This window comes from Protopterus annectens, chromosome 1.part1, assembly GCF_019279795.1.
Source record: "Protopterus annectens isolate FY-2018-M chromosome 1.part1, PAN1.0, whole genome shotgun sequence".
In the NCBI taxonomy this organism is placed as follows: Eukaryota; Metazoa; Chordata; order Ceratodontiformes; family Protopteridae; genus Protopterus; species Protopterus annectens.
This window is the reverse complement of record NC_056726.1, coordinates 845,987,466-846,011,914: the sequence shown is the minus strand read 5'-3', so window position 1 is coordinate 846,011,914 and position 24,449 is coordinate 845,987,466. Positions and strand designations below refer to the sequence as shown.

At 37.3% G+C, this 24,449-nt stretch overlaps 1 protein-coding gene across 1 annotated transcript in view; it reads left to right on the top strand.

Annotated features, from left to right (window-relative positions):
* LOC122815150 (probable E3 ubiquitin-protein ligase HERC1) overlaps positions 1–24,449 on the top strand; it is a 5,886,073-nt gene that overhangs the window by 4,156,094 nt on the left and 1,705,530 nt on the right. Inside the window, exon 54 of the mRNA XM_044087407.1 lies at positions 16,614–16,850. Within this exon, the coding sequence (XP_043943342.1) occupies positions 16,614–16,850 (237 nt within the window). The remainder of the gene's footprint in view (positions 1–16,613; positions 16,851–24,449) is intronic.

The window sequence follows — 24,449 nt, the reverse complement described above, 5'->3', positions numbered from 1 at the left end:
AGAGTGAATGCCCTGTATTAGTGGGCTTTAATTGAAGGCTAGATTTGTTGTTGAACAGATGCAGCATTTGCAATAGGTGGTGAATGCTGTTAGTATGAGTAACACTGGCCTCTACTGATAATTTCACTACCTTAGTGTTGCTGGATGCATTCAACAGGGAGACTGTTAACACATATGTGGTTGCTAATATATCGCTTAGTGCAATAATGTAGACAGCTGCACACTTGCTGCAGGCCCAGTCCTATGAAATTGCTGTGTCTATTGTTGTCAACAAGTGATTTAAGCTGTTTATCTAAGTCTGCTGCTTGTTTTTTATGTTATTTTTAACAGGATATCACCTGTAAACCTCACGTATAAGTACTAGTTTTCACCTTCTGTACGCTAATGAGGCTATGCCCCCCACCCAGTGTGGGGAGCTGTGCCCCCCACACTCACTTAACTATATATACTAACTCCAGGATTGCACTACAGTGGGGAAAAGAGCATATATGTTTTATTTACCCAATAGTACTTACAATCAGTGAAATGAGTTTTCAGTGATTTGAGCTTTCAGTGATTTTTTTTTTAGGGTGAATTGAAATTCAGTGAAATGAGTTTTCAGTGAATCAAAGTAGACCCATGTATGTGTATATATATATATATATATATATATATATATATATATATATATATATATGTGTGTGTGTGTGTGTGTGTGTGTGTATATATATATATATATATATATATATATATATATATATATGTGTGTGTGTGTGTATATATATATATATATATATATATATATATATATATATATATATATATGGGTCTACTTTTATTAGTCAAAGTTACATTACTTCAACTAACTAACAAAAGTACACTTCAGCAAAAGTGCATTTTCACGAAAGCCGATTCACAGAATTGGCAAAATAAATAGAAAATAAACAAAAAACATTATTTTGCATGGGGGCAAGCGCCCTCCACCCCCCATGTATGGGGCTGTACCGCCCACACCCCCGCTTCTTAAATATATCAACTCCGAGATCTTACTACATTGGGGATAAGGAAATATATCCTTTTCTCCACTACAGTGCGATCTCAGAGTTGGTATATTTAAGTAGTGGGGATGTGGGGAGTGCAGGGGAAGCTTGCCCCCCTGCAAAACAATGTTTTATGTTTATTTCCTGTTTATTTTGCTGATTTGGTGAATCAGTTTTGCAAAAGTGCACTTTTGCTGAAGTGGGGCCGTACTTTTCTTGTTTGAAATAATGTAATTTCGAACAAAGAAAGTAGACCCATATATATATATATATATATATATATATATATATATATATATATACACACACACACACACACACACACACACGTCCTGGAAGGAGCTTGATGCAGTGGACCCCATACCAAAGAGGCCAGGTAAGTTTTTAGTCCCTCCTAAAGATAGGGCCCACTGGACCAAGAGATTCCCTTTAGATGAGATGGTGGTGACGGCAGCTACTAAGGGGAATCTTGTTGAACACAGCTTAGCTGCCCATCCCCCAATAGAGAATCCAGGGCCTTGGACCGATTTGGCAAGCACATTTATGTCTCATCGACCTTTGCCATTCGGTTGCTGAATTATTTGGCACATTTCACCAGATTGGAAAGGAATCTGACCAAGGAGCTTTCCAAAGCTCTTCCAGGGTCTTTGAATGTAAAGGACCAGAAAAAAGTTTCTTCACAACTGGCCACCCTACAATCCATTTCCATTACATCCATGAGATTAATCTATCATATGGCTGAGGGTACCTCTAGGACTGTGGGTTCAGGCATTGTGGGTAGGAGAAATGCCTGGATGCACCTGGGTAATTTCATGGAGCTCTTAAAGTCTTTATTCATCAGTGCACCTTTTGATGGATCATCCTTGTTCATCCCCAAAGTTAAGGAAATACTTTCCAGAAGTGAGCAAGACAGAAAAACCTGTATGCCATTGGGATCTGTTTTTCTATCCCCTCAGCTATCCTTCTCCAAGAATCGGTTAGATGGTGAAAAGATGTGGTTTCACAAGTACCAAAGGTCTTTCCAGGAATCATGAAATGATAGTTCTTCCCATGCTAGGGGAACTCTAATGGAAGACACCTTCCTTGCGGCAGGGTTGCCTGCAGATCCAGGACTTCAAAGATACCTTCTCTGACAGGCTCTACCAGTGATCCTGAAGGGATACCCAACTGTTGCACTCTGGAGTCAGTCAGGAGGCACTTACCTCTGCACCCAAAAGCCAGAGCAGCAATCACAGAAGACACTTGGGTGTAGAAAAGTATATTTAGATGTTATTTCATACCATTTTCCCAAATTCCTCCAAATGAAAAAAAAACATCCCCAATGTTCCATCCAATCAGAGGAAAGCGGCAACCTTGGAAATAGAAAAGCTGTTAGAAAAGTCATCCAGAAAGTAACCCCAGACCATCAAGGATCTGGAACTTACTCAAGATTCTTTTTAGTGCCAAAGACGACATGGAACTTGAGACCAATTCTGGATCCCCTAGATCCCAGCCAACTGAACGAATATGTAAAATACTCAAAGTTCCAAATAGTCACAATTCAGTCCCTGTTATCTCTACTATGAAAGGGCAACTGGATGTGCTCGATAGATCTTCAAGATGCATGCTATCATGTCAAACTGAGCAGGTGCTCCAGAAGATACCTGCACTTCCATCTGGGAGCCAGTCATTACCATTTCAGAACACTACCCTTTCGCCTCACTCCAGTACCAGAGTGTTCACCAAATGTACGGCCGTAATAGAGGCTCACCTGAGACTGCTGGGAATCCTTGTATTTCCATAACTAGATGGCTGGTTCCTGAACACCCCATCCAGGTATCTGTTGATTTGAGCAAGGATTACTTACTCCGGTTATGTCATCAACCAGTCATCACCATCAATTACACCAACCACAGTTTATGCCTACTCAGACACTGGAGTTTATAGGTGCTCATTTAGACAAGATCAACCGTATAGCCTTGCTTCCTCTAACGAGTTCATACTCTCAGGTTATAGGTCTTGAAAGTGTTCTCCCTTTCTTATCGTATAGAGAAAATAGACCTCCAATTGTTAGGGTCAGTGGCAGCAGCTGTAATTCAAGTTCCAGTGGCCAGATTTCATATGCAAGTCATACAGTGTACCATTTCAGTTCACTGTTGTATTCTTCAGCATCCTTTGTGCACTCCAGTCAAGATTTCCAAAGTTTGCAAGGAGCATCCTCTTTGGTGGTTTCATTCAGAAAAAAGTTTGTCAAAGTTGCCACTTTGTTCTCCAACAGCCAGTAGCTAAAGTCACCACGGACACCTCCCAAATTAGGTGGGAGCCTTTTTTTGGGAAGGTAAGTCCAAGGTGCATGGTCCCCAGAAGAGGCCAGTATGCACATCAGTGCCCTGGAAATGGGAGCAGTCCAACTATCATTGCAGGCCTTTCAAGATATTCTGCTTTCAGGGGTGACTGTGATACATACAGACATGTTGTCATGCCAGTAGTCTACTATATCAACAAATAGGAGGGAACCAGATTTTACCATTGTGTGAAGAGAGAGTGAGTGTGTGGCAATGGGATTTCTCTTCTGGTCACTTTGTTCTGGCAATGTATGTACCAGGGGAAACCAACATCCTTGCAGACAGACTAAGCAGGTCCATTTTGATGCCTCATGAGTGGTCTCTCAATCAAAGACTGGCGGAAATGATTTTTCATAGATGGGGTACACCATGCTGTGCTCTTTTTGCCACTCCCTTCAACAACTGCAGCAGGTTCTTTGCCCTGGTCCTTCCACATAGGGAGTTACTGAAATGTGCTCTAGTCCATGATTGGCCCTCTGGTCTCCTTTACACGTAAAACCTCCATTATCCCCATCCCCAGATTTCTACAGAAAACATCCTGGTTATCTAAGATGACTGCACATTGAGGAGTAGCTTAACTTTAGCTCTCCCAGCTTGAAAACAGAAACTCAACAGAGAAGGTTGTAGATTTTTGTTTATGGGTAAATTTCAGTAACCAGCTAGTAAGTGTACTGCTTGGATGCCAGGAACAAAATACAGAGCACCAAACCTGGCTATGAGAAAGCAACCTAGACCTTTAATAGTAAAGATGCAACCCAACCAGCAGAAGTTGATTCTGACAAAACTGTGGTACAAGGACAAAATACTAAAAGTGGAAGACAGCAGAGTGTTTATGGAGAATGTTTACTCGTATACCAGGCAGAAGAGGGGTAAATTCATTCCACTATTCAGGGAATGCCAAGACACAAGTGTGAGATTCAAATTGCTGTATCCAGTTGTCTTCAGGGCCATCTTCCTGGAAGGAACAAAATTATTTTTTGTTGAAGTACATACTAATGAGGAAATACAAAAGTTTGTCCAACAAAAAGTGAGCTGTGAAACAGGTGGAAATTCTGCTTCTTGTTCTTCTGCTAGTAAAGACCACAGAGAAACCTTTTCCACGGTTTCAGATGAAAATGGAGAGAACGAAGGGAGCATAAACATGTTGGAGAGAATGAAGGGAGCATGAAAGTTGACTAGAAGAATCAAGAGTATGTTGGAAATAAAGCTGAGAAAGGATTTGGGAGATGGAGATGAAGAGTAATAAAACCAGTAACTTAATGTGGGATTACAGTGCCATAATTACATTTGTGAAATATGACAGAAAAAGAACATCTGAAAATATTGTACTTTTTCAAAATGTGTTGGACTTGTGGGGGACTCTAATGTATATGCCCTTCTTCATGTCATTAATGTTCAGAAAAATGCTTTTGTGGGGGGGAGTTGAAAGTCATCTGTAAGTAAAGAAAACATTTTTTTCTTAATAGTATTATTTTTGTGGTGTATGGTTTTCTTTGCATGCTATAAAGTTTTCTCAGTTATATTTAAGTGTAATGGAGATTGTAAGTAGGTGCTGTTGTTCTTTTTTCTTTCTTTCTGCCTTCTCTGTCTCCTTCTTCAGCTTTTAGAAATATAGGCCCTGCAATGTAAAAAAAAAAGCCTGGTTAAAAGAGCATAACAAAAGAAAAAGTAATTGCTTTTTCTCATTCTTGCATGGTGGAATGACTGGATTAAGGACCATGAATGCATGCTTAGTAGCAATTCTGTATCTGGCCTTCATATCTCAATGGAAACAATGTGATAGAGAAATTGACTGTCTGGTTCTCTTATCTCCATGGAGGCAATCTAATAAAGAGAAATTTGTTACAGTCTGGTGGATAGTGATTTGCTGCGGAAAAAAGAAAAGAGAAACTGGCCAGGACATAATGTTCTCTGAAAGTATTCAGGCAATTTCCCAGCTGGGAGAGCTAAAAAGATAAGGCAAAACCAGTTAGCACTTAGTAGAAGCGCAGGCTGCACTATGTGCCTTAGCATGGGTAACCTTTGTTTTAGGTTAACTCCAGCGTGGCTGTCAATTTGGGAGATTTGTTCCTATTAGGAAGGTAAAATTTCAATATTTGAAAATGTACATAGTTTTGTGTGGTAGTATTAAATTAATAGGTTTTAGGGGTAGTTTTTGAGGGCTTTCAATAAAGCAAAAAGAAAAGAAAAAGTTTTGTAACATGTGACATAGGCTCAAATGGATATGACAAGAAACAACTATATAAAATTCAACCCCCCCAAACAATGTATGCATGTAACACAAAAGCTGGAACTAGACATTTAACAAAAAGGTGTTATACATAAAAGGTCAGAATAATAACTTTTTAATACAACAATGCTGATGCTTTTTGTAATGTCTTTAAATGTTAGTGGTCTCACAGATAAATACAAAAAGAAAACAATAGCGAACGATATTAAAAATGTGTAGTTCAACTAACTATGTTACAGGAGACAATCTTAGAAAAAACTGAACATGTGAATTTGATAAAGAGCGGTTTTCAGGATGGTCATTCAGCAGAATATCTGAGACAAAGGAAAATGAGTACTTATATTAATTGCATGAAGAGCTCCAATAGTGACAGAAGAGGATAAAAAAAATAATGGCAGATTTGTAGCGCTAAGGGGCTACTGGCAAGGGAGGAGGATTACACTGGTATGCATTTATATTCCACCTAAAACTGCTATAGTGGAGCTTAAGAAAATTCTGGGAGAAATAATTTTTCATCCAAGAAATATTACTTATAGTTGGGGGACTGGAATTTGATTTGCAGCAGTAAAGATGTGTCTGGGGGGGGGGGGCAGAAGGAAAGTGTAATAAAGGAGGGCAGATTTTTGAAGAAATTTATGATAATATTTAGCATGGAAGATGTGAATTCAGTAATAGGATTTTGGAGTGAATTGACATATTACTCACCAAGATATAAAAACTGGGCTAGGCTAGACAGAATTTACATTTCATAGGAACATGTGCATTTAATTGAAAATAATTTTTTAAACCTTTACTGAACTGTTTCCTATCATGCACCAATTATAACTAAAATAAAAACACAGGGTACTGAAATAAAAATGAGACACTGGCACTTTTGCACCTATCTGTTGAAAAGAGAGGAATTTAAGGAATGGTTAGTCGAAATTATTCAGGAACTATTTGAGTGGATATAACTCACTTCTGAATATATAGTTAGGGAGTGGGATAAAATTGAGGTAGAGTTTAAAAATAGGGTGGAAATAAAAGAAAAGGAGCTATGGTTAATAAGTAACAAAAATTATTTAGAGGGACTGACAAATGTTAAAGTATTGCAGAATGGGGGAATCTCACAGAACAAGAAGAGGATCAGCTGCAGACTGCTAATCAGAAAGTAAGGGATTACAGTGATAAAATACATGAGTTGAGAAAGGTTGCTGTTAAGGAACTGTTTTTTGATAATAACAGTAGAGCACAAAAAGTTTTAGCACAACGACTTGGGCAACAGAAAGTAGAAAGGGATGTCACCAAGCTTAGGGAGCCTATGACAGGGAAGGTAAGAGATCATATAGAGGTATTAGAAATATTTCAGAGATTCTATGAAAGTCTATATAAGACAGTGAAATGTGGAAAGCAAGAAAAGATGTGAAAAGAAATGCTTATGGAATAATTAAATATGCCAAGGTTAGATGTAGATGAGGCTCAATTTCTAACAGTTAGGATAGGAGGAGATGAGAAAAAAACTGTGATGTATAACCAATCTACAGGAAAGTCCCCAGGAGTAGATGGTATTCCTGTGGAAGTTTGGAAGCTAGGAGGGAAAAAACTGATAAAGATATAGAAGATTTTGTTTAACAGTATTTTAAGAGGAGGAGAAGTGTCAGCATCCTGAAGAAAGTAGTGATAGTTGTAATACTTAGAGGGTACAAATCCATCAAATCCAGCTTCATACAGACCCATTTCAGTACTAATCCATGATTATAAAGTGTTCATGTCTATAATGGCTAAAAGAATGACAAAAGTAATGCAAAAATTGATAGATCTGGATCACTGTGGTTTTGTGGAGGGGAGGCAAACATTTGATAGCATTAACAGAACATTGATGATCCAGAGGGAAGCAGAATGTAAGAAAATATCATTGTTGTTGGTAAGTCTTGATGCAGAGAAAGCATTTGACAGAGTAAGAAGGGACTTTGAGTAGGGCAATGGAAGGATTTGCATTTCCTGAAAAAATTATAAGGTTGATTAGGAGGATATATGAGGAATTGCTGGTGAAAATTAAAGTGGGTGGGGTTTTTTCTGATAATTTCTGCATGAACAGAGGAACCAGGTGGGGGTGCCCTCTTTCCCATTTGCTATTTGTATAATATTTAGAACCATTGGCAAAGAAAATAAGGGACTCAGAATTTCAAGGATATCATTGATATGCTAGTCAAGAAAAGTTGGCTCTATTTGCAGATGATGATGATATTTTATACCTGACAAAACCAGAAAGAGACATTACAGTGTTTTGGAACATTTTGAGACCATTTCAGATCTTTTGGTGATACAAAACTAATGAAACTAAAACAAAAGCAGGAGAGGTAAATTATGTACCCATATATGAATTGGTTCAGCAATATCCATATTTATGGGGACATGATAAAATGAAGTATTTAGGAGTATGGATTAAAAATTATGCTGGTGTGGCAGCTAAGGTTATGTGGGAAGACACTAATCAAAAGATAATGCAAAAACTGAGAAAATGGAAGTTTTGTTATATGGATAGTAAGATACGAGCAGTTCAAATGTTTTTAACTCCATTAGTCTTATACACAGGGCAGGCATATTTTTAATCAACCAGAGGAGAAGTTGTGGATATCAGTTAATAAAGAGCTGAAGGACTTTATTCAGGAGGTGAAGACAAAAAGAGTCAAGTGGGATAAGCTGATTCTTCTAGTAGGACAAGGCAGATTGGGATTACCTGATTTGAAGGAGCATTTCAGAGCTACACAGTTAAGGCTCCTATACATAGCACAAGCAGAAAACTTTAATTCAACATACAAAGGGATGATGAAGAAACAGGAGGGTAAGCTCAAGAAACAAGGTGAGGCTAGGAGTTTGGATGCAGACCTTTAAGGAGAATAACAATAATCATACAGAATATTATTATATCTATAAAGTAGGAGAAATTATCCTAAGAACTAAGCCAATACAGGATTGAAAAAAGGAGATTCTGATGATAGAGATGATTGTAATTAGGGATATAGACAATAGGCAAGAGGGATCTGGAATTTACTGGATAGAGCTGGCATAGGAATCAAAGATATTGGTAGAAAAGAACTAGAGAGGGAAAGGTGATAGAATGGGAAGACGCCAGGAATTTATTTGGACTGCAGTTTAGAGATTGCATTCCCTATCAAGGATTGATGTCAGAGTATAGGCAATGAGAAATAAATAGAGGGGTCCTAAATGAAAGACCAGCACTGGTAGAGTTTTTAGTAGAATCTAGAACTGAAGCTACCATTAAAAAAGGAATAATTAGTAGAACATATAAAATACTGCATGATAAGTATAAGCATCCATCACAGGAGGTTAGAAAGGATTGGAAGAGAGATTGGATAAGTAATTCACAAGGAAACAATGGGAGGATATAAGGTTGTCTCCCAAATATGCAACAAAATCTAGTAGATTTAGGATTTTGCTTGGAAATGTTTACATAGATATTTTTATACCCCAAGTAGACTGCAGATAATTTTTCCTCAGGTGGACAGAAAATGTTGGAAGTTTGACAGGGAAGAAAGAGGTAATTGGGAACAAATTTTCTGGGAGTGAGGTGAATTGGCAGACTTTTAAGTATTCCCTGTGGGGTGCATTGTCAGAGATGCTGGGTGGGCAGATAGGTGTGACGAGGGAGATAATTTTTCTGAGTTGTAATAAGGAATTGGAGTTGCCTAGATATGGTAATTGCTGTGTCTTATTATGATGGCTGCTGAAAAAAGCAGTTAACTAGAAAATGGAAATTAAAATCTAAACCAGCTTTACTGGAAGTAGTGACTATAGTAACAGAGATAAAATAACTGGAATTGAGATCTGTAGAAAAGGGTAGGAGCCAACTATATAGGAAGAAATGGGAATGGTGGGAACAGTACATAGAGGGAAGGAATGAGGTTTAAAAGAAAGACGGACTTAAATGTGCTATGTAATGTTTGATTGAAGATGATTGGGTAGATTAGAGGTGTTGTATAATGTTTGCAACTGGGAATGTCAGTATGGTTTGTGATGTAAAATGCTTGCAACTGGGATTGTGTGTGTGTGGTTTGTTTTCATTTATATAAATATATGATAATCTATATCATAAGTGATGTTTTAATCAAGCTGTTTCTGTAAAAAAAAAGGCAGGAATTGAATAATTTATGTAACGTTGCTTAGATTATATGATGTATAGCAATATATGTGAAGTACAATGTTTGTAAACGTGAACTTGTTTATACAGTTTGAGTACTTTTATGTAAATGTTAATTTGCCAGTGTCACAAGTGATAATTCAGTAAAAGGTGTAAAAAAGAAAGCAAGCATCCTGGTTAAAGAGCACAGCCATCCTCATTGCACCCTTTTGGCCTTGACAGATTTTGTTTCCCTTCCTCTGGCCTCATCTTCTCTAGCCACCTTGGATACTGTAGCCATGTCCAGGCATTCATTTTCACCTGACAGGGATGAAGCACCCAGACATCAATATCCTCAAGTTGACCGCATGTTTTTTCCAGTTCCAGTGATGGCTAGACAGACCAAGCTTTCCTCCCTAGTTTGACAGATTTTTTGATCCTCTTAGAAGCTTTCCATCAGGAAAATTTGTAGAAGTAAATGGAAATTATTTTCAGTCTGAGCCTTTCAGAGACATTTGGCCCTTTCTCTGTCCCACTTTTAGTAGTTCTGTTTTTTGTCCTCCATTTTTAACATTGGGGCAAGTTATTCTGCTACTGAAGTTCAGCTAGCAAGCATTTCAGATTTTCACTTAGGTGAGAATAATTCTTCCTTGGCTTCTTTAAAGTTGTGCAAGGCCTTCCTTAAGGGTACCTTTTTTCAGGCCCCCAGCAAAAGATCCTACTCCCTTTTGGGATTTGACTATTCTGTTACAAGCTTTTACCCAACCTACATTTGAGCATTCAGCTAAGGTTGACCTGAAGTTCTTGTCTTGGAAAACAATTTTCTGGTCACTATCACCTCTGCTAGATGAGTATCTGAACTCCAAGCCCTCTCCACAAGTCTTCCATTCTTGACCTTCCATAAGGATAAGTTTTCTTTATGCACAAACCTTTCTTTATTTACCTATGTTGGCTTCTGAATCCAACTTAAATCAGGTCATCAATTTCTGAAATTCTCAAACAAAGGAGAATACATGTTGTATCTTTTGGATGTACATTGGCAGCTTAGGTGTTTATCTGCACAGAACACAAGATTTCAGGAAAACTGACAAATTGTTTATATCCTTCAAGAACAAATTGGATACAGCACTTCCTAAAGTGACCCTGGCTAAATGGTTAACTGATTGTCTATCTTTATAAATAAAGAGGTTTATCTTTACCCAAGTCCTTCAAAGCACATTCCACAAGGTCTGTAGCCACTTCATCTGCCTGTTTGTCAAGTGTGTCCATAGATGATAGGTGTGCAGCTGCCACTTGGTCCACTGCTCATACCTTTATTATATTGCAAGTTATTAAACATACTTTCCCAAAATAGGTCAGCATTAGGCTCTGCTGTATTCGGGAATATCTTTCCATGAGGACCACACAGGGTTCATCTAGCTGAGGACTCTGTTCCATCAGTTGAGAGATGAATGAAAATGAGAACATGAGATACTAAAGTTATGTACTTATCGTAACAATGCATCTCTGTTGTCTTTTTTTCATTTTTCTTCAACTCCCTACCCTCCAAACCACTTCCCTCTCTTTCTAGTGAGGCCTAAGTGATATCCTTTTGGGAACTCACCTCTTCCCTATTTTGAGCTCCAGTCTGTCTGTGTATCTTTATCTTATTTCTTCATTATAATATGATGTCATATATGTGTTATTGTTGAGGCAGCAGACTTGATCTGGGGTATACTAGGCATTATGGGTAAAGGGAGGATCTTGAGAGCTATATTTGTGAGTCTAGTAAAAGTGCTTAGTGGGATCCAAGACCCATCATTTGAGGAAGAATGAAAATGGACAACACAGCTGCATCATTTTTGTGGGTACATAACTTTTGTTTTTCCTTACCCTGATAATGTCACTCCCCTTTCTTTGTTGTACATCCTTCTCCATCATCACTTGACTTCCTCTTACTGTCCTCCCAACCTTGTGTGTGTCTGTAACCCATTTGTCTGTCTTTTTCTGTTTTCTCCCAATGTCAGCCCTTCTCCCTGCATCACACCCATAGCTTTTCTTCGTTATCTTCTCCACACTCTGTTTTTCATTGTATTACAAATGGAAGTTTTTTCCTAAAAATTTTCCTTAAAAAAAAAAGCAAAAAATATATCCATCCTCTCCTCACTTGTCATACTTTGTGGTTGCTTATGTGCATTTCACTCTTCTTGCTGTTCTCACTGTTCCTAATTTCCTGTTTACCTTATTTCATCCCCAGTTGAGTGATGACTAGGGGTGACACTTTCTGTGCATACTCATAGTGATCAATCTTCCATGCTTGTGTTGGATGAGTGTGAGATGCAGCTATGTAGCACTATATTGTGTACATGAGAGATTAACTTAGGTGCTTTAACCTGGTTTTATTGTGATGAACATCATGTTGTTTGCCTTGCTGTACTGCTGTTCCAGCTGTAGGTGGGAGTAACATTTCCCATTAGCACTGGCTTCTCTTGCCACAGTTTTCCTGGACTTTGTGTCATTCAGTGCCTAATGCATATTTGAGTAGTTGGTTGCCTTTTTATAAATCCTAGCCGTACATTTCAGCAGCAGGAAGGCATTTACAAACAGCTCACAGTGTGAGATAATATGCTGTATGAAGAATTATGACTTGACAGTGATTATGGAAATATCTTTTATGCAATTCATCCATAATACAAATTCCGTGATTGAGGGGCATAAAAATATTGTATTGGAAAGGGAGGTTGGGGATGTTTTCTCTTTGTTTTAAAGGTCAAAGGAAATATAAGAAGTCAAATGGAAGAACAAGAAGGAAGGACTTAATAAGTAGAAGCCCCCTCCCCCAGTTTCACATGTCAGCTGTGCAGTATCAAGGAATGTTCTCTGAAGACAACTTCCAGAGAGGCATGGTGGTTGGAGGGGTGGGTTTCAGTAATTGTAGGCTATGAGTTATGGAGGAAAGGGTAGGAGTTAGATTGGTACCAGAAAAGAGGAAACAAATTTGTAAGTTTATGTTGTATCTGTGAACATGTCTGTTTATTCAGATGCAGGATTTCAGTTGTCATCAGAATAAGAACCAAAAAGATAAAAGTTATGCTGGGACCTTTAGTAGGGTAGGGTAGGAAAAAGTTTTAATTTTATTCAACAGTTAGCAGTTTAGTGCTTTCGTCCAGGTAAAGGGCTTCTTCAGAACTGAATGCAGTTTGCAGTTACTTATTTGTATAGACAGATTATCGTGTGAAATTTACTGTATTAGAATTTAAAGGCACCAAGTTTAAAAATATTAAAAACTTAAATGTAAAAAAAAAAAAAAAAAAGAAGATATTATTGAATGTAAACAGTCAAAATTAATGATAAACTATATATAAAAATATCTCAATAGCATAAAGCTGTGATTGAAGATATCATTCTATTGCTAAATATGTTATATATGTATAGCAATTATTTCTTTGATGCTGCTGATAGAAATCCAGTCATTTAGTCCTGGGTTGTTCCTGCAATACAGTCCTTTAGTCCTGACATTGTTCCTGCATAGAAGTCTAACTGCCATACAAGTTCTTTGACCTCAAGTCTTAATTCCCATGACTTACCCGTAGCGTCAACTGATGCATCTTCCAGGATGCAAAATAAACATCCTTGCTGTGCTGCATTCTAGCTTGTCTTTAAAGTTCATTAGTCTCCTACTTCAGTTATATCATATATATCAGTGTTTATGCATTGTTTATCTAAAACTTCTTTTGGCTTTATACGAAAGGAAGTACTGCTTTTACATGTCTCTACGTAGAGCACTCCTTTACTGCCAGTGTTGTATGTCACTGTTTTTATGGTTCACCTCCTTGCCACTATATCAATAGTTTTACCGTAGGCTAAAAATTTGCATTGATGGCAGTAGCCAGATTTGTAAGTTCCTTTACCCCCCCCCCCCCCCCGGATAATGTTTCCTCGATTTTTTTTTCCAGCTGCTCTTAAATGCTAATTTTTATTTTCTATAAAACACATTTTTGCCCTAGTCTGTTTCTCATCTCTGGAAATTGAGAAAAAATCCACCAACTGGTGTTTAAAATATTCTTGGTTGCCCCAGAGTCCGAACTGTAACTGAAGATCATAGCTTTTTCTAAATTCCTTTCAATAGGAGATCACAAATCATTATCATTTCACTCATTTTTGTTTGTCCATGTAATGGCACAGACATTCTACCACACCCCTGGCAGTTTCATCCTTTGGCTCATTAAACATTTTTAAGGGATAATCTCTGTTCAGAAACACGCTGCTTAGAGCCTCAATCTATCGTCAAAACATCTGATAGCCTGATATTATCTTAGCTAATCTAACCAGTTGTCCTATGACCAGACTTGTGTGTGTGTGTGTGTGTGTGTGTGTGTGTGTGTGTGTGTGTGTGTGTGTGTGTGTGTGTGTGTGTGCGTGTGTGGATGGTTACTTGTGTAATGAAGTTAGGAATTAGAAAATGTCAGTTTTCTGTATATGGTTAATGTGAAGACTTTAGCAGTTTTGTTCTTCAAAATGGTCACATCTAGGAAATGTATTTCTTTGTTGAAAAAGTAATTGGTGAATTTCAAAAAAGTATGTTGAAGTAACAAAATATTATATGAATTATTTTAGGTTCTCTTTGGTCTCCTTTCTTAGGATGCAGATATGGAGGGTGACCAAAGAGAAGCTAAAAGAATTCTGAAATTCAGTGAAATTCACCCATTATTTTTCCGACTTCTTGTAAGATGTATCAGTTGACTGTAGGGGGTGGGCCGTAGTAATTGTGAATAAAGGTCAGAGAACATGCCTCAGATTTAGACTTGGATGCAGGATCACTGTCAGGGCCAGTGTCTTAAAAGTGAGAGCTGCAAGTTTATAAGCAAGCAGTAATGCCCACCTGGGGGTGCGTGTTATTGTGTAAATAATGCACACCCTGGAAGGCATTATTGTACTTAGAAAATGGGCTATATTTTACATTTTTTCTTTTTTTTTTTAATTACTATATGTATTTTTTAATATTTTTGATTAATAGTTGCTCTGACTAATGTTTCATACTTGCTTAGTATATATAACTGTTATTGCAGGAAGTATTTTACATCTAAAATATTACACACACAAATACAACCAGAAGGCGCTGTACATTTAAAACTCACATAATTAAACACACATAATAATTACAGCCATTAAAAGTTTCATACCTGCATACCTCTTCTGTCCAGATTTCACAGAATGCCCAGATTTTTACTGCATGTTTTTGCTCTGTTTCTCATGACTGTCTTGTTTTGTTGGCAAATCATTGTGAGTGGACGTCACTAAATAATGACATACATTTGAATTTCAGACTTTATATATTTCAGAAAGTGCATGCTAAAACAGTTATTCTAGCAATTATCTGATTTTATAAGAGCAATATTTAAAATCTGTCCCTATTTTTTTTGCCTTTGTCCCACTATTATTTTAGACTTTGTCTAGATTTATGGAACTAAGAGGATGAGAGTAGAGAAATGCAACCACTTCCCTGTCTTGCTCTCACTGTCATTCTGACTTCTGCTTTTATATACTCAAGCATGCATACACTCACACACATAGACAGAAACATAAACTTGTGCTTGAGTGCACACACACACTTTTTTCTACATTTATCTAGTTATTTTAATTTTACTTTCACTAAACAGCAAAATTGCGTGTAAAATGGAAGCCATGAGCTTTCTTACAGTGAGAACTCCACAGCAGCTTAATATAGTGTCATGAAGTGCCAGACTCGTTTTTCAGTGGTCATTACCTGTACATTAAGACCATGCTGGAGAATGTCCATTCTCCCATCAGGGTTTAATGTACAGTTTGGCCTTTGTCTAACATAATTTAGCAATAGACTTATATTTTAAATCTCATACTATTGATATATTTTAGAGAGAGCTCACTATTATTACTGCTGTTTTTATGACTTTAAATTAAATAGCATCTATCATTAAATTCTAATGTCAGTGAGTGTCATATGATCATCTATAAAAACAAATAGTTTTGTGACTGTGTGTGCGCGCGCGCTTGTACTCAACTTGAACTCAGTTTTGAAGAAGTCCTTTACTTGGATGAGAAAGCTAAACTGTTAACTGTTGAATACAAGTGAAACTTGTTCCTACCAAGTCCTACTAGTTATTCCAGCTTAACTTTATCTTTTTGCTTCTTGGTTTTTACAGTTATGCTTTCCAGTGCTGCTTTGTTTTTTTATCATCAGAATAAAGAATGTTACTAATTAAGAAGACAAGAATCAAGCTTCTCACTACAGAAGTGGCAACTAGTCAAGCACAATGTGCAACATTAATCTATAAGTGAGCTATAGCCTGGTTGAAACTGACAAATATTTAAATGGCATAGTAGGGGTAAGCAGTGTATTTTCAGTCTGCATTAACAATGCCATTTCATGTGTCATAAACAGTAGAACCTGGATTCATAAACGGGCAACAGGCAGTTCAGAAATTCTAAAGCTAACTTTTCTAACTTGGCCAGTGTCAGCTATACAACAGCTGAAGTTGAAGGAAATATCACGTGTCGCATGAAAATGTTTAAAAGAGGTGATCATCTCAAAGTCGCACAGAGGTGGTGAGGGTAGGTTTTATGCAGTGCTGCTGGTTAACAGTCTACAGTCAGAGGCAAATATGTGATGTGTTTAAGCCTCATGACAGGAAAGAAGAGGTTAGTATTATACCATTCAGAAATGAAGCCTAGATCAGATAGTGTAAAAATGACCTGTTCAATCAAGTGCCAATAAAATATGGAATGATCAACACAGAGCAGTTTGGAATAGTGAGGGAATGAAGAAGACTTACGTGTGGTACAGATACAGAAGAGGTCTGATTTAACATTTGTGGATCTCAAGAGGGTAATGCAGAGTCTTGAAAATTTGCCATGTATTTCAAATTCATTTTAATGCCAGTTTTCTTGTTTGTTTGTTTTAGATACACAGTCACGAGTAGAATGTCAACCTTCTTGGGTGACTGCTATTTGTTGGGCTGATGTTATAGATGCCTCCAATACTCCATCCACTGGCACATATGCCACTGCTGCATCCTTAGATACAAATGCCTCAGAAAGTGTACTAATTGGACGACTGGACGGATCCCTCAGTTTTATTCGTGTCACTGAGAATCTGTGTATTGATACCATAGAGCTGAAGTGCTGTTACAGAAAGAATGGTATGTAATAACAAATAGCATGAGGGTAAGTTGAAGGAATTCATATTAACCAAAAAAGAGAAATGCTTTATGGGTTATGGAAAAAGGAATGGAGATTAATTATAAACAAAAGATTTGAACAGTAAATTAAGTTGTAAAAAGTATCCACATGCACATTTTAAAAGAAATGGTAGTGGAACATCAGTATATCAGACTCCTGCATACTTCCACAGGTTTCTTCCCCTCTTCCCAACATTCTTTTTTTTTTTATTTTATTTTACATTTGTTAACCAGGATAGTTCAACTGCATATATGTCGATTTTCAGCAGAGGCCCGGGAAGAAATACGCCTTTATTTTTCCATTAGCAAATTGCATTGGTGGTTCTTCTTCTGTGAGATTCTCATTGTTCTGTAATACCTTAACTTTTGTGAACCCCTCAAAGTAATTTCTGTTAATTTTCCCATACTGTCTTCTCTCTTATTCTTACCTTGTTTTTAAAATCCATTTTTATTTTATCCCACTCAGTAGTTCTCCCTTCTGATGAAATTTGTATCTTCCCTTATTAAATGTTTTCCACTACCCAGTCCTTAAATTCCTCTCTCTTTAACATGTAAGTGGGAAGCACCACTGTCTCATCTTACTTCATTATCCTGCATGTCTGTCTTAGTCTTTATTGGTACTTTAACTGGAATAGTTATTGGATACGTGTCAAAATTTTCAGTTAAATACACATACTCATTTGAGATGTAGTTTCTGTCTTGTCTGGCCCATTTATTTTACCTTTGGGAGTAATATGTAAATTATGTCTGAGTTCCCACTAATAAATTCACAGCTTCCATACCAAACAGCTGTATATATTTCTTGAGAAATATATTCTGTTTTGTGATATTTTCCCTTCTTGGTCCCCAGTGCATACTTAATAATGCAAATCTAGTTGTAATCCCCATCTATAAATAATATTTCCTGCTGAAAACTGGTTATTACTACCAAAATTCTCTCACGCTCCATAATACCAGTTTTAGTTGGAATAAAAGTACATGCCAGCATAATCGTCCTTCACTGCCAGTAACAAAGTACTACCACAAATCTTCCATTATTATCTTTTTCCCCTCTTTTGCCAGTACTGGTTACTGTTATTACTCTCCTATTCCTTTGTCCTTTGTTATTCTGAATGTCCACCCTGAAATTCTTTTTCAAATTCACATGCTCATTTCTATCCACATATGTATCCTGCAACATTACTATTTGCATCCTATACCTCTTAATATAATTCAAAACTCTTTGCTTTTTTCTGTGCCTGTAAAGCCATTTACATAGTATGATAATATGAACACAGTAGCCATTATGATTGAAAGCTGTTGATCTCACGTGTTATACATAACAGTGCTTTTGACATACAAGTACACAAAACCATCATTGTCATCATCAACAACCCCCTTTTCCCATTTTTACGTAGGGTTGGGGTGTTGTTTCAGCTGTTTCCATCTTTCTTAACTCAATACCACTCTCTTACATTCTTTAACAATCATGTCTGGCTTTCGCAGGTTTTCTCTCCAAGAATGCATCCATCTCTTTGCTAGATGGCCTCATTTCCTCTTGTCTTCTTTCTGTCTCTCCTCAATCTTCTTCACCAGATTGTCTTCTGCTTTTCTGCCTGGAATCAACTGTTATCTTTGACCTTGTCTGCAATTGGAACTACTTTGGCTTTTGTTTTGATGTCCTCATTTCATCGTCTGTTTCACAGAGTGCACCCTTCCACCAATTTCAGGCACTTTATATCTATCACCTCTAGCTTCATCATCTGCTCTGCCTTCACTGGCCAGGTTTATGTACCATACAGTAGTACTGGTTACAGTATTATTTTGTGCACTTTACTTTTCAGCTTCCTTGGCAGTCGTTTGTGTTGGTGGGATAATTGGAGCAGCTATATCTTCTTTGCAGCATATGTCCAAAATGTCCTAGATCTTACAAACAAAAGCTTTCTTGAACAGTTGGTAAACAAACCTACTAGAGGTCACAGTTTTCTTGACCTGATTCTGACAGATATGGCAGCCCCTTGCAATTCTCTTCTGGAATGTACATCCCCAGTGAAGTCTGATGTCAAGCTTGTGACTTTTTCCTTTAAACTCCCAAAAGCCCCTACAACAAAAACAGCCAAACTAAAGGCTATAGACATGCCATCTAAAACCTACTCTTTGATGAAATATCAAAATTCACTTATGACTTCACCACCCCTAACCTTGTTACAGCAGCAAACTTCACTAAGAAATTCTGTGCCCATTTAGAAAAAAAATACATAGAGCTAGCAATGTCTACCTGAACCAAGTGTAATGGGAAATTCAAAAATAAATCACTACCATAAATAAACTCTACAGCAAATGAAAGAGGCTCCTTAAATTATATAACAGACCCAAAACCCCTCTTCTCAAGAAAAAAATATCAAAAGCATTACAAATAAACTGAAAAATACTATCAGTTCCATTAAAGGCTTCCGTGAATTTTTAGGCTGGCCTCTGAAGTCAAAGATAATTATAAATCATTCTTTATGTAAATTAGAAATTAAGAGACAATAGCCTACATTGATCTGAACTTATTCATAAGGTCGACAGCTATTGCCAGCAACCTAGCAAATAAATTTTTCAGCTTCATCCGCACGGCTTCTATCCAAACATTTATAATACTGAAATTCCTTACTTCCCCAGTTACCTCTAAAGATCTTTTACTGAAAATACCAAACAAGGCCAAAAATACTTCCAGCGTGGGACATGACACTATTCCTAATTGCATAATTGGCAATACTAAACGTCCTTGCAGACCCACTCAAATTATTTAACCTAAGTTTAACTACTAGTTTTGGCCTTGATGAGTGCCAAAACTACTAGTTTTGGCCTTGATGAGTGCCACAGTACAGTACTGGTATCCTTCCACAAGGGTGGCCTTACAACCAGCCTTGGTGTCAGCCTTACAAGCCTCATCTGCAAAGTCATGGAGTGTTTTATAACTGACCTCATAAACTGCTACCACGATTAACGAATAGCACAAATAAGCCCTGTGTACTCACATTCCACCAAAATAAAACAATAAAACAGTAAACACATGTTCAGACTAAGAGTATAAATTATTTTACTATTCAGTTAAGCACTTTGTCCAACAAATATTAAATGGACTTTATCAGAATCTGTAAGTCATGGCCCTCAAACCTATTTAGATGTAATGAAGTAATCACATGCCAACTTAAATAGAAATACAAACGCGTGTGAATGAAATGGACTAGTCACATGACAAACTAAAGTCACATAAAATTTAAAAATACTTCCATGGTTATAAAAATATACATTTATAATAAAATTGTTCTCCAGCACAGACTCAATAAAAACATTGTGGTCAATTAAAACATTTTATACCACACTCAACATTCCTTTGTTACAAATATGACTTAGTTGTTACAAATATGACTTAGTTGTATAATGTTATAAAACAAAAATGCATCTGAAAAAAATATATTCAGAACAAATCTTAAGAAAACAGTGCAACAGCATTCTAATAGTTTTATGGCTCTCAGGCTTAGAATGCTAACCCTACCACTTTTTTATCATTTAGTCCAGGCTGGCAAGCAGCATTCAAAGGTAACTGATACACTCAAGTCTTTTTGGCTTTTCCCGGTTAGGGGTCGCCACAGCGGAACTCCGGTCCGCTAATGAATGGCAGTAGATTTTTATGGTGCCGAGTTGCCAGCCCGACTTTCAGCGAAGGCACGCCCTTTCATGCATGTCTTTCAGAGGCCACTTGACCGCGGGGAAGACATGCAGACTCCACACAGAAGGCACTCCAGCCGAGAATCGAACAGGAGACGCTCTTGCTGTGAGGCAACAACGCTACTGCTGTACCACCGCGACTGATACACTGCTTTCCTATAATCTAATCTTAGTTCCCTTAGTGTATGGGAACCTTTTCCAAAATAAAGAATGTGACAAGCCAGAGAGTGTTTATAGAAGGAATAGTTAAAGTTGCCACATTTTATATCATATGAATGCTCAAATTCTGTCTCATAATCATCCCTCTGTTTACACAATTATTTAATATTTAAAACAAAGAAATGTTGATTGTGTTATAAAATATTTTAATTGACCAAGTTATTATTGACTGTGTATTGAAGAACAATTTTATTATATATGCATAATTTCATACCTGCAGAAGTTTTTCCAAGTTCAACATGACATTCGTTTTGCATGTGACTATGTAATTATATTTAGTTAGGTATGAGGGGGTATGACTAACCGATTCTGATGAAGTCTTATCTCTTGAATCTGGTAAATTTCTTCACAAAAGTTACAGAAAATGTAGCTGGTGGCCATGCAATACACATGGTGTATCTTGATCTTGCCAAGGTATTCCACAACATGTCCCCATGCTGGCATCATATGTAGCTAAATGCATTGAAAATTGATCCATACATGGAAAGATGGATAGCAAACTAGCTGAATGGCATAACCCAGGCAGTGCAACATGCAGGCACCACATTAGAAGGTAGAAAAGGGAACAGCAGGTTTTCTCAGGACTTGGTGCCAAGACATCTTTTTGTTGGCTTTTACTTCTTCATTCTCAAAGCAGAGAGGTAAGACCTCTGGCTAACAAAGTTGGAAAATTACTGTAAATAGGGAGTTGTTAAATCACTCTCTGACACGCAAACCCTCCAGAATTAACACTCCTTATTAAAACTCTTAGTGTACTAAAATAGCTTCAAATTAAATGCTAAAAAGTGTAGTATTTGTCACATTTGGTAGACAGTCTCTCTGCTCAACATACTGTATAGACAACATACTACTACAAAACAAAAATGTAGTCATGGACTAAGGAACTTCAACTAAAAATTCCCTTTCTTTTTTAATACCTTTATTAAAATATCACTTAAGACATAGGCAGTCTATTAACAGAAAAATACAAACCATATTAATATTTTTTATTTACATACATTATGCATCACATCTTTTCTTTCCTTGTAATTAACTTCAGTCAAACATTAAATTGTTGAATTCCTAACTTCCCTTAAACCGCACTCCTCCTCCTGAAAATTATTCTGCATATATTGTTCCAACAATTTCCATTTGTTTCTATGTAATTTGCTCCTTCCCTTTTCTAAGGATCCCTATTCAAGTTTTTTTTATATATATCTTTTATAATATTCAGTACTTCAAATGCAGTTGGTGTAGACTATGATTTATTTTTTCTACTAATTGCTTTTTTGACAGCAGAATTAGTAAGGCCTTACTGTGTCTAGGCAATTAAGATCGTGTATCACAGCTCAAAATAACCATGTACTTAGTTGCAGCCATTTGCTTACCCAATATTTTTGACAGATTACTCTGTAGAGAATTGTTAAAATCTGCCAACTCATTGCACTCCCAAAATATATGTTCCCAGTTACTTCCTTCTTCCCATCACATCTCTAAAATTTGGCATCTACCTGAAGAAAAATATTTAAGTCTGTTTGGGGTATAAAATACTTATGCAAATACATCCAAGCAAAATTCTAAGCATTCTGGACTGTATTGTGTAATTGGGAGCCATGTATATGTCCTCCCTTTGTTCCTTTGTAAATTGCTTTTCTAGTCTCTTTTTCCCAATTTTTTCTAGCCGCCTCAGATTGATTCTTATGGTTATCATGCAGTATGTACTAATTATCCAGTCTTAACTACTACTGCTTCTGTTCTAGATTCAACTAAAGAATCTACCAGAGTAGTTCTTTCACTTAAGATTCCCCTATCCCTTTCACTTTGCTTATACTCCGATATCAGTCCTCTGGTAGGGAAAGCAATTTGTAGGTTGCAGTCCAAACATCCTCTTGGCCTCATCTCACTTTACCCATCCCTCTCAACTTATTTGCTCTTAATACCTTGGTTCCTTTGCCAGTTTTCTCCATTAAATTCCAACCCCCTCTTAACTCTTTTCTGTAGCCCTACTTGCAGTTATCCTTATTGGCAAAATCTCCTTTCTCCATTCTCATATTGGCTAGATTCTTAGAATACTTTCTGCTACTTTATGATACAAAATTCTCTATGGTTATTATTCTCCTTAAGGATCTGCATCCAAAATCAAATTATCTCGTTATTTGTTAAACTTCCTCCCTGCTTCATCATCATCATCATCATCCCATTCCACTTTAAATTATAACCATCTGCTTATGTTATGTATCAGATCCTTAACTGTGTAGCTCTAAGTATCCCTTCAAATTGGGTAATCCTAAACTACGCTGTTCTATTGAAAGGAGCAACATGTCCCACTTAACTCTTGCCCTCTTCCCCTCCCACACAAATTCCTTCAACTCATCATCACATTATCCTCTCCTTTTCATCCCATTTTTCTGAGGTTGGTGTGTCTTGTCAACTGTTGTCAACTCTATTTAATGCCACTTCCCCACCTTTTTTGACACTCATGCCTGACCGTCGCAGGTTTTCTGTCACACATTCCATCTACCTCTTTGCTGGATGGCCTCATTTCCTCTTGTCTTCTTCCTGTCTGTCCCAAATCTTCTTCACCAGGTAGTTTTTTTGCCTTTATGCATGTCTGAACCACCGTAATCTGCTCTTTTTTCCCCCAACATATTTATTAAATTTTCACATATGACAAAGGCAATCTTACATTTATATAAAACATGCAAAATGATATCACTTTAGTTGCAAACAGTTTACGTCACAGACACCATTGAAACAACTGTAGTTGTAAACATTATAAATCACTTATAAACCTTCTAGTCATTGTCAGTTAAGCATTTTATAGCTCATTCAAATCTTGCCTCTTAAACTTCATTCCTGCTCTGCATATACTGTTCCCACAATTCCCATTTTTTTGTATGTAGTTTGTTCCTTCCCTTTTCTAAAGATCCCGATTTCAGTTGTTTTATCTCTGTTACTATATTCACTGCATTTAATACAGTTGGTTTAGACTTTGATTCCCATTTTCTAGTAATTGCATTTTTGGCAGCCACCATAATTAGACTCAGCAAGGCTTTACTATGTCTAGGCAATTCTGATTCTGTGGCATAACTCAAAAAATCATCTCCCCAGTCAGTCCAATCCACTCAGCCAGCATCTCCAACAGAGCGGTCCCCAGGTAATCCCAAAAGTCTGCCAGCTCATCACACCTCCAGAAATTATGTTCCCAGCCCCCTCTTTCTTGCCTGTCACACCTCCAACATTTACTATCCACTTGAGGAAAAAATCTTCGCAAGCCGCTCTCTTTGACCTTTTCAGCAGTTGGAACTACTTGGGCTTCTGCTCTGAAGTCCTAATTTCTTTGTTTCTCTTACAGAATGCATCTTACCATCCATCTCCATCACCTCTGTCTTCCTCAATTGCTCTGCCTTTATTGCCCAGGTTTCTGCGCCATACAGTAGTACTGGTCTCCCCACTGTTTTGTACACCTTTCTTTCAGCTTCTTTAGCATTCTTCTGTCATATACTACCCCTGACACTCTGTATCATTTGGCTGCAGCCCCTCTGATATTACCTTTGACCTCCTCATTCAGACTGCTCTTCTGCTCAACCAACCTTCCCAGATACTTGAAGCTGTTAACTTGTTCCACTACTTTCCCTTTATTTCAATTCTCAGCTTCTTCTGATT